General features: G+C 44.2%; 1 protein-coding gene across 2 annotated transcripts; it reads left to right on the top strand.

The window, feature by feature from the left end:
* Nucleotides 1-7238: 7238 nt before the first annotated feature.
* id4 (inhibitor of DNA binding 4) lies at nucleotides 7239-10526 on the top strand. Of its 2 annotated transcripts, none has more exons than XM_026372658.1 (3): nucleotides 7239-7824; nucleotides 8292-8357; nucleotides 9059-10526. In XM_026372658.1, exons 1-2 carry the CDS (start codon nucleotides 7447-7449, stop codon nucleotides 8337-8339), a joined length of 426 nt encoding a protein of 141 aa, XP_026228443.1. In that variant the 5' UTR covers nucleotides 7239-7446; the 3' UTR covers nucleotides 8340-8357; nucleotides 9059-10526. The 2 variants fall into 2 exon arrangements, with proteins under 2 accessions (XP_026228443.1, XP_026228444.1); XM_026372659.1 differs by having other exon boundaries at nucleotides 7240-7824; nucleotides 9306-10526.
* The last annotated feature ends 204 nt before the right edge of the window (nucleotides 10527-10730 follow it).

The following is a 10730-nucleotide window of genomic DNA, read 5'->3' as shown; positions in this document are numbered from 1 at the left end:
TGGTCTTTGTCATTCCCTCGTCTTTTCAGTGTCCTGGCAAGCCTCACCACCTCTCTCTTTCTCTCGCTCTGTCCTTCTCTCCCTTTTCGCACCACAGCAGCATTGCGAGAGTCTGAATAGACCCCAACCTCTGCAATGCAAGTAGCCTCGCAGGTATGGACCTCCCCAACCAGATGGTGAGATTATTTGGAGCAATTAATTCTTTGAGAGAATCAGTGAGAACATGTTTGCAGCAGAGATTTGGGGGCGTGTGGTTGAATGTGTTCAATGACATTCCTCCTTGAAGTCCCTTAAAGAAAAAAAAAACGTTCCAAGGGGTTGGGGATGGTGGGGGATTCCAGGAAGAACAGGGTGAAAGAGAAAGGGAGGGTTTTTATCCAGGCAAGAAAAGCGCACGTCAAGTATGAGACTGGGTATGGGAACTTTTCTTAATGAATGGGAGCCAAGGGTCCACATCGGAATTTCCACATTCCAGAGCAAAAACAAATATACTGATGAGCTAGAAAACTGGTCCATCGTGGAAATATATAGGATGAGAAAAATAAAAGGAAAAATAAGGCAATTTCCAAAGAAATCCATGGACATATCAATCTATCTGTCCATCTGCTGCTGCCTTTTCAAGTCCAACAGTCCTATGTGTTAAATAGCTTAGCAGAAACAAGGGCTGCAAGTCGTCACCACCCTGCATCGCAGACCTGCCGTGACCCCGCAGGTCGCGGGGTCGAGTCCCTCGTTAACTCTGACACTGGTGTCGTCTTTGGCCTTTTCTTTGGATACTGGCTTTAAGGAATCAGGTTTCGATTATGCTCATTACCATTCTCATTAAACATGTTTGGTGTCTAATGGAGGAGAAGGAACGTTTACGTCAGTCGATATGATCCAGTTTTTGTATGAAAAGGTACGGTGCTCAAAAGATTCTGAGTGAAAAATGAAAGATGCAATTTACACTGGTAGAAACACGACAGTTGCATACTTTCTAACAAGTTTGCACATAGAGTTGCAATTCGCTACACAATCAAAATTGTGGGTTGACAAAGAGTTTGGTTGTTATGACCTGCACCAAGTTTTAATGAACGGGTTAATTATGAAACCTGAGCAACTCACAGGATGAAGCAGCTCCTGGTGGACTGACTCAGAGCTCAATAGGTCTGGACCATCCGGAAAACTGTTGGAATTTATTTTGGTTTAAATATGAATTCTGAAGGGACCTGTTTCAACTAATAATAATTGCTGTGTGTGTGAAGTTATGGGTGACTGGAAAACCAGCTGCTCCGTGGTCTTTAAAACAAACAAATGACAGTGACACGGTCATCAAACGAGTTCTCTGTGACCTCATGAGACAAAACACTGGACAAAAATGAACTTCTCTGGCACTATAGGGGATCTCTGGACACACAAACTGCACCTAAATGTACATGCACATTTGTATAGCTGTGTAGTGGGGTCAGTGGTTTGACCTGGCCCCAAGTCGAGCACTCTTAACAAGACACTTAACCCCACATTGCTCCTGTTTGAGTGTGCTGTTTGTGTAAGTCTCTTTGGATGAATGTAAACTGAGTGCATCGTGTGATTTACATCTATAATCAGACTTCATTTATCTCCTTTGTTTTCAGTTCACTTCAGCTCTCATTTTGATTTTCAAATGAGAACAGACCTATGATATTAGTATTAGTTCATTAGTTCACTCCACATGCAGGTTTTAAAAAGTAACTATGAGTGGTTAGTGTGGTGTTAAGACCTTCTGTACCTTTACACAACCCTCCTCATCACCACCTCTTTCCAGACATGACATCTTAAAGTCCTCCCTTCCCGACTGACTCCAACACCAGCGTCTAGACCTGACGGGTGTCCTCCTATTTTCTATATTCACTGACCTCTGAGTTGCACGGTTGCTCTTACATTTCATCATAATTGCCAGAGCTCTTGATGTGGTTTCTCAGTAATTACTTGTGTGTTCTCACTCTGACATGCGCTTTTCTTTTTTCTGCTTACTTCAGCATGTTGTTACCGAACTTACATCATCAGCGAAGGAAGCAAGTGTCCAGCTGATTGTCTGCTCGAGTGTGGGAAATGTATGAGTCAAACCGTTTGGGTTTTTTTTTTTGTTGTTGTTGTTGTTGTTTTTTTAAGCAGAGTAATGAGATAACAAAGCCTGAGCTGAAAGAACCGAGGCTTCTGATGAGACAACAAGCAGGGCAGCAGCTGTACAACAGGATGCAACAAAGGTGCACCTGTTGTCTCACACACACACACTCGCACACGCACCCACACACACACACACACACACTAAAATATCAGTCCGCACCTACATGTTGTTGGGCCTCTCCACAGTTTGGAGTACAAACAGGACACGGCGAAACCGAGCGAGCATCCAAAACACCAGGTCAGGACTGTTTGATGTGACCACGGTGGAAAATGGGGAAGTGAAAGTAGCAGCTGGGGGAATTATGAAAGGCGCAGTGCTCACACACACACTTGACTACTTGCTTGTGACCTAAATGAGTGCGACCAAGAACGCAGCTCCCACTTTTAGAGCAGTTCATATGAGAATAGATGATGGCTACCGCACACAAACCCCACAGGTGAACTGGCACGTCAGCCAGTGAACTGAATTATCTTAAGTAGAGTAGAACGCAAACAGGGATCACTCGTGTGCTTTATTTAATGCAACACACTCTCAGGTATCTCTCATGATGCATGTGTGTGAGTGTTTGTAGGTCTTTGGATGTTCATGTGTGTGTGTGTGTGTTTGTGTGTGTGTAGATGGTTACTTAGGTTGCACAGTGTAAACAGTGAACGCACCTGTGTAAATGACACACAGAGAGCTGTTGTGTTTAGCTGAGAGTCCATCAGGGAATAAGACATGTTGTGCAAACTGTGTCACCTGGAGAGGAAAAAAAAAAAAAAAAAAGCGTGACACCACCCATCACATGCACAGCTGAGCCCGCCGACGCGGACAGATCTGGGTGCAGGAGATACCGGCAGCGTTTCCTACACCTGATAGATAGGAAGAACTGTGCATGCAAATGTTAAGATGCTGTGTAGTTTGAGGGATTAAGGAGGCATTGTGGAAGGTGTAGACACAGAAGGAGTGTGTCACCAGTCATCACAACCCGAGAAACAGAATAAACAAAAAGCCAATCCACCTGTTAGAGAGTGTTCTGACACCCATCAAAACCACAAGCAGACAACCGACCTGCACAGCTGGCGTTCCGTTCAGAAGTCGTGGACTACACTGAAAGCTCTTGAAAATCGGGTCATGTGGAGATGTTGAGCAACACGTCTGAGCTGGCTGATCGATTATACTGCCTGTGGAACGACAAGTGATCTGGCAGAAATTCATCCATTAGTCAGCTGTGATCAACTCTGGTCTGAAATCAGGAAGAATCAGTTCACTGAGTTTACGAGGTCAAGATGGTTCTCCTAGTTTGGGAACGACATTCATTTAGGCGCTTTAATTTCAGGATCCCCTCATTGTTCATGCAGTTATGTGGACACACTGGGGCACACAAATACAACAAAGGCATTATGAATATTATTATTAACATGACAAGTCAAAATGTCTGCTGTGAAAAAGGCCTGCTGGACAGGAGTGACCCTTCAAAAACAACTTTACACATTCCTCTTTGTTTTCTTTACATTCATGGTTTAAAGTTATGATATTTAAAACTGCAGGATGGTCAGGATTTATTTATTTTTTTGGTAAGTGTAAGTTGGTCCAACACCACAACCCATATAGCAAAACAGCCTGAGTGAGAAGACATGTGGTTTTGGAAAGCATGGCAGTAATGTGCAGTGCAGAAACGAAATGGTGCTGTGTGGTTGTTTCATCTTTGTAATATTATTTCCTGTGTTACCTCACGCTCCTACATCTGGGTATAACGTGTAGGTGTGTGGGCTGGGATCACAAATATTATCTTAACCTTCTTAGCCACAGGAATTAAATGTTGTTTTTAAAATCCAACCCGATTCCTGCATGTCTTCAGTTAAAAGTCTTCTGGCTTCTTTTTCTATTTCGTTTTTGTACTGTATGTAGTGTACCATCATTTTTTATCATTTAGAAATTATAAATGGTTTTAAAATGATTTAATGCTCAAAAAGTTAAATGTAATCCACACAAAGCCAAAAAAATACTCCCTTCAACCGAAATATAAATCCAACATGTCTAAAGGACAACAGCAGTGTAAGGAGGTCGCCCTTATTGTTGGTCATCATAATAAGATCTTCTCTGAATTCAGATTATCTTACTTTTAATACCATGAGGGAATAAGAGGTGTTGGGCCACCTCTGACACAAGAGAGTGTGTGTGTGTCACCAGCCATTTCAACCTCAACCACATCCCAGGGAGACCTCTTGCGCAGATGTGTCTTTCACGCAATTTCCACTTTGTGCATAGTTGCAGCACTGTTAACCCGCCACATGAGAAGTCAGCTGTTCATGCAAGATGTGGTCCAGCAACTCTCAGCTGCTCTCCTGAACTGCACCCATGCAGTTTTTGTCAGGAAAAAAAATGGACTGGTTAAGTAAGTAGTCTGATCCCCATCTCTACGATGTGTAGCCACAACAAACAGACAGGTTCACCTATCCAGCTTAGCTAATGAGTCTCTAGTTACTGTGCTCCAGTCCCCAGTCAGCTCTGCTAGAACCCTTTAGGGAAGTAGTGCCAGAAGGGCCACAATTAGAGATGTACATGCGGAGGAAGCAAAGACAGAAGGGCAAAGAGATAATGCACACTTGTGTTTCCTCCTTTGTTCTGAGAAACTTTGAAATGATTGCATGTTAACGTTGTGGTTCATCGACACATCGACGAGGGTTAAAGGCAGATCAGTTTACTGACCACAGACTCGAAGGGAACTTTTAAACTCCTGCTCACACAAAATACACACACTGTAAGCCCATAATCCACTACAGTCGTTGTATTAGAGAGGCCATTTCTCAAACCTTGGTCAAAAGAAAAGAAACAGGTTCTAATCAGGTCCGGTCACACTGGAAAGTCATTACCACTTAGTGCTTAGGGCAAAGACACGGCAAGCTGACATCAACTGGAACTAAAGAAGATGAAGGCCGACTCTTTATCTGGGCCAAAACAAAAAGTGGGACTTGAACAGAAAGTAACACCTAAAACACACTAGAGCATATGTTCTGTGTCTTAAAGCTCTTTCCAGTCAACAACCAGCTCAGGTGAAAAGAAATGCTAAGATGTTTTGATGATGAAACAGGGAGAGAGATACTGTAATAAAGGGACGCCAGAGAACAGTTAAAAAGAATTTATAACCATGCACTCCCCAAAATTGTATAACAGGAGGAAAGTTACCAATCAGTGAAGTCACCGTGTTAGGCTAGCTGGTAAACTGATCTAACACACCAGCCGTGCACTTTTTGTCATTTGTTGTGAAATGTTCTTTCTTTTTCTCTTTACTGTGTCAAAGGCCAGTGCTGTCAAAACTGCTCACTTTTGGTAAGTGGCGCAACGCAACAACGACAACATTTGTGGAAAGTCCAACTTCGAGTGAACTAATTCTGCACAGATTTAGGCTTCTTCACCGTTTTAAAAGCTGATGTGACCGCCGCTTCAGTTACAGTGTCTGACATCAACTCCAGAAAAATGAAAGAAATAAATGTATATTTTTGGCAGCAGCTGTTTTCACGTCTTCAGCCTTCAGTGATGGAGCCAAAAACATGAGACTCTCCCTCTCTGTCCCTCCAGCTTTCTGTTCTAAAGTGGCAGCATTTGACTGTGTTTTCCTCTGAGGCCTCATCTGTCACCTGCTTGTCGGGTGAGAGTTCATGCACCATGTCGCCAGTGGAAAGGCTATCAAAGATTCATACCACTGACCTCTTTGAAGTTGTCCCTGAACCAAACATTGTTGCACACATTACTGAGCAGAACAGTCACTTCCCATGGCAACAGAAAACAGAGACTCGGAGAAAGGAGCAAAATTCCCATTTGAGGCAACTTAAGCCTTTTAATATTCATGACAGAGGAGACTGTGGTGGTTCCCATAAAGTTTGGGACATTAAACCTCCAAATAGGCACTGAAGTGGGTGTCATCCCTGCTGGACTCAGACCGCAGGGCCTCATATGCATCCTGGATGGAAAACACTCAAGACTGACGCTGATCTGATACTGAGAGTGGTCTTGGCATGTTGTCTTGGCAACCTGCCTGAAAAGAAAGAAAGAAAGAAAGAAAGAGAGAAAGAAAGAAAGAAAGAAAGAAAGAAAGAAAGAAAGAAAGAAAGAAAGGAGAAGAGTTGGGTGTGAATGGATGAGCTCCCGATGTGCGGCGCCAGGCAGTCTGCCCGGTGGGGCGGCTCAATACGAGGCTGTGAGGGAGGGAGCGGAGCGGCGACGCGGCCCGGAGAGCGGAGGAATGTACAAGGCACAATAACACACAGCTAGAGGAACGAATGACAAGGAGGCTCCTCCAAATTGGCCTGTCCCCCAGAGCTGCTGTAGCCAGGGCTGACAAAATGAAAATGTTTGTTTGATGAAGTTCTAATAACAATTTATTCAATTAGAGATGTTGATGAGACTGATTTCACGAAGTCATAGTAATAAATCTGATTTAAAACAAATGTGTCAAAGCAAAACTGCCCTTCCCCAAAGGAATTTAAATAACATGGTATTAAAGGAAACGCTCCCTGCATCAGGCCCACTTCAGAAAGGAAATCTGTTATCAAAGAGACCCACCGAGCGTTTCCTGGGTTTTCATTTTGAATGTCATATCTGCTTTTGTTCATTTTTATTTAGTTTAAGTTATTTTTCTCGGCTCCCGGAGTGAGGTTGGATATGTTTTTATTACTATCCAACAAGGTGTTTCAGCTCAGGCTCATCTGTCACTATAAGGATCAATACGAGAAAGGGTGTGCGTAATTACGCATCAGTGACCCAGAGACGCAAACCAGCGCAAATCAGCCGAGCATCGTGCAGATATACAATCACCTCTGACTGGATCCATCAAAAAAACCTTCGAAATCTACCCCATCTCACTGTTTTTCTGTATTTCTCACATACACACACACACTCTCTCTCTCTCACACACACACACACCTCCTACCGACAGGCAGCCCACCGCAGCGCACACAGAATGAGACACGCCTTTTTCTCGACTCCGTTGTCGGGTCGGTGGGCAGCGGGCTGCCGGTGATTGACCAGCTTCTCTCCATGATCTGTCAGCCGGCTGGCTTGGCGCCTCCCCTCTCCTCTATAAATGTAGGAAATCTATTCATTCCTGCCACACTAAGCCTGCTGAAGTACTGTGAGCTTCTACGGGATGTGTTGCTAGACTAGAATTCAGCCTCTCGGTTTATTCTCTCGCTAATTTAAAGCTTTTTTTTTTTAGAGTCGTGTTTGTCGTGTGGTATAATCTCTCATTCCTCCAGCTATCACTCGTGCAATTGGTTGATTTTTTGTGTTGCTTCGCTCTGAGCCGTTGGTTATCAAAGATGAAGGCTGTTACTCCAGTCCGCCTCCAGGACTCCTCCTCCAGCAGCAGCCAGCTCTCCCTGCACTATCTGTCGAAGCGGAGCCTCAACATCGGCCGGTGCAGGACGGAAGAGGAGGACCTGTTCTGCCTGCAGTACGACATGAACGACTGCTACAGCCGACTCAAGCGCCTGGTGCCCACCATTCCGCAGGATAAGAAAGTCAGCAAAGTGGAGATCCTCCAGCATGTCATAGACTACATCCTGGACCTGCAGCTGGCCCTGGAGACGCACCCTTCTCTCCATAAACAACAGCCACAGCGGACCGGGTCCTGCCCTCCGCCGGCCTCCAACCCCAGCCGGACGCCGCTGACGGTGCTCAACATTGACCACCACCAGGTAAGCTTGATCCAGCGGAGACCACTCTCCATTCACGGGTTTCACCTGGACTCAGCGGGGACCCCGCTTTACCTCCCTGTGCCAGACAGACTCAGACAAAGCGCGTCATGCCCGTTATGTGTCATTGTCCTTTCAGTGTGAGGAGGAAAGTGTAAAATAACCTGAGAGCTGCACACGTCAGCTTTGGAAACCTGTAGGTACAACGCATTTGGCGCAGGGTGGACTGCGCACTTGATTGCGGGCTTTCTGATTTGCATGATAATGTCAGTGTGTCAGAGGCCCACCTTATCCCAGGGATGGTGAAGTACCTCAGGCTGCATCCCTCTCCACTGCGCACAATAAGGCCAATTTGCTATTCAGCAGCCTATAAAATAATAATAGGAGATGCGCCCTTATTTAGTTTTCCTGTTTGTACGAGCTTAATCATTTTCTGTTGCTTTTTCTTTTTTCTTTATTTTATTTGACAGAGGACGTCGATAGCAAAGAAGCCGGAGGACTCGCTTTTATGCCGCTGAGACACGAGCACTGCATTGGTAAGTTGACTTCAAATAACACTCGTCACTATTTTCTGTTTTGTTTTCATTTGTGTTGTTTACAATCGGAGCTGTGGTTTGTGGCCAGGACAGCAGAAAGCACTACAAGTGCTGCATAAGCATCCCCAGCCTCCTGCTCACTGAAGCCTGTCTGTGGTGGAAATTGACGATGTCTGTGGAGGCCAGTAGTTGTCAGGGAAAATAATAATTGAGGAACATGAAATTGGCACCAACCTCAGAGGCAGCTGTGCTTTGCGCAATAACTGTCGCTAGTGTAGCAATCTGGAAAGAGAGAGGGTTAAAACCTCAGCTTGCCCTCTCTTTCATTCTTACACACACTCACACACACACTCCTTCCTCCCTCTCTCATTATCTGGCATGAACTCTGCCTCTCTCTGTGCTAGTGAAGCTCCTGTTCTGGCTTTAATGTCAAATTTCTACCACTAAAACTAAACACACCTGGATAAGACATAATGCATAGTACTGGTGTGTGTGTGTGTGTGTGTGTGTCACAGTGAACGACACTCTGTGCCTCCCTCGTCAGCGTTTCCCAGCAGCCTGAGGAGCTGCGTGGTTGGTTGTTGTTTGACCTGGTTTGTTTTGGGTTGTTGATCAAGCATGGCCTCTATTTTGTTGGTGGCGCCAGTCAGTCTGGAGCTCTGCAGCTCACCCACCCCCGCCTCTATTCATCCCCTCCACAGGTGTGCAGGCTGCACAGAGCTGCTCCAAAGCCAGCAAAACCTTCGCCAGGGACTCACACCCCAACGGAGGCACAATCACAAGGGGATTTCAAAATCGCTGGGAGGAATTAAACCCAAACAAAATCACTTATTAATATGTTATTTCTTTTGCTTGAGTTGAACAAGGAAATAGGTGTGTGCACATCTCCATCTCCTTCCTTGTCTTTAAGTTTCTGTATCTTCTTGCCACTTGAAATGTTTCTAACAGAGTGAAAACACGGACTCCCCCCCCCCCGCGCTGAGACGTTTGGCTGGGAAACTCGACTGTCAACAGCTACGAAAACTGTTTGTGAATTGTGCTTAAAGAATAACTCATCATGACTCCAGTTTAAAGCTTTACTAAACTGCGGAAATCATCGTACCCTGTTATGGACATCTATTGTTTCAAATAGATGATTTGTGTTGAACGGGGAGGTCATCCCTGAATCCTTCAAATGTTTGATATTGTAAAGAACAATTCCGATTCGAGACAATTACAAGTGTACATAAAGAGACGCAAATGTTCTATAAAAGTATGTGAAAGGAAGACGTATATGCTTAAAATAGACTTATTGTAATTATAAGATATTTTTATTAAAACCTCTTTTTGTCGTTATGTAAATATTGTGTTTCCACTTTTAAGTCTTTAGTGAATGAATGTGGTTATGCTCTACCAATAATGTCCTCACATGATGAAACCAGTTAACTCTTTGCAGTGTTTGTTGGAGTAGTTGAATATGTAGCATGCCCGGCTCATTGCAGAGGTACTGAACGTGCACTGAAGCAGCCCACCTCCCCGTGTAGATATGTGGTGGAGTTCAACACGACTTCTTTTTTTTTTTTTTTTTGTTATTTGCCCTGCTCAGCTTTCCTCTTGGATTGTTTTGTACTCATTAACCATGATGGCTGTGACCTGCCAGCACTGATGGGTCCAGTCTACACTTTGCGTTTTTTTTTTTTTTCTTCTTTTTCTTTGTTTATAGAGAAAAAGGCCTGATTTAATTCTGTTAAGCTGTTAAAAATGTGATCGGACAGTTGCAGCACTTTTCCCAGTGTTTACAATATAATTCCTAAAAACCACAGCATTCTAATGTTTTGTTTGGAGTTAATGATTGACGCCGTGAAATGATTCAACTTTGGTTATGAATTGATGAAATATTTGAACATTAACAGACTGTCTGTTTTTTATTATTTGGACAACTGTGTTCAAACAGTCGGCGTCTTTAAGCAGACACGAGCCGACCTATCTCCCCTGTCGGAGAGTCACCAGTCACTGCTAATGTAAAGCAAAGAAGACTTTATTTTTCATGACATCGAACACCGAATTTACCTCACCACCCTCCTGCCAGTGGGAGAGGGCACTTGTACATTACTGTCAGCCGCACTGTTGGACTTGACCTTCACCGACTTGTGAGGAGTTGTCAAAAAAATTAAAGTTTCCTGGAAGAATTGTGTCGTCTCAAGTTTTGTCTCAAGGGGGCATCTCGTTTTTTGTTTTTTTTTTTTGCTTTGCAGTGCCGGCACCCACGCCTCGTTAAAAAAAAAGGAGGAGAGAAAGAGGGAGTTGCAGGGTGATGCTGTATAACGCAATCAGGTAGTTTAATGGAAAATAAAGGGCAGATAAAAGATACAGTAATGTTGCAGATGTCATCTA

Source organism: Anabas testudineus, chromosome 16, assembly GCF_900324465.2.
Source record: "Anabas testudineus chromosome 16, fAnaTes1.2, whole genome shotgun sequence".
Lineage (NCBI taxonomy): Eukaryota > Metazoa > Chordata > Actinopteri > Anabantiformes > Anabantidae > Anabas > Anabas testudineus.
This window is presented reverse-complemented; position numbering and strand designations above follow the sequence as displayed.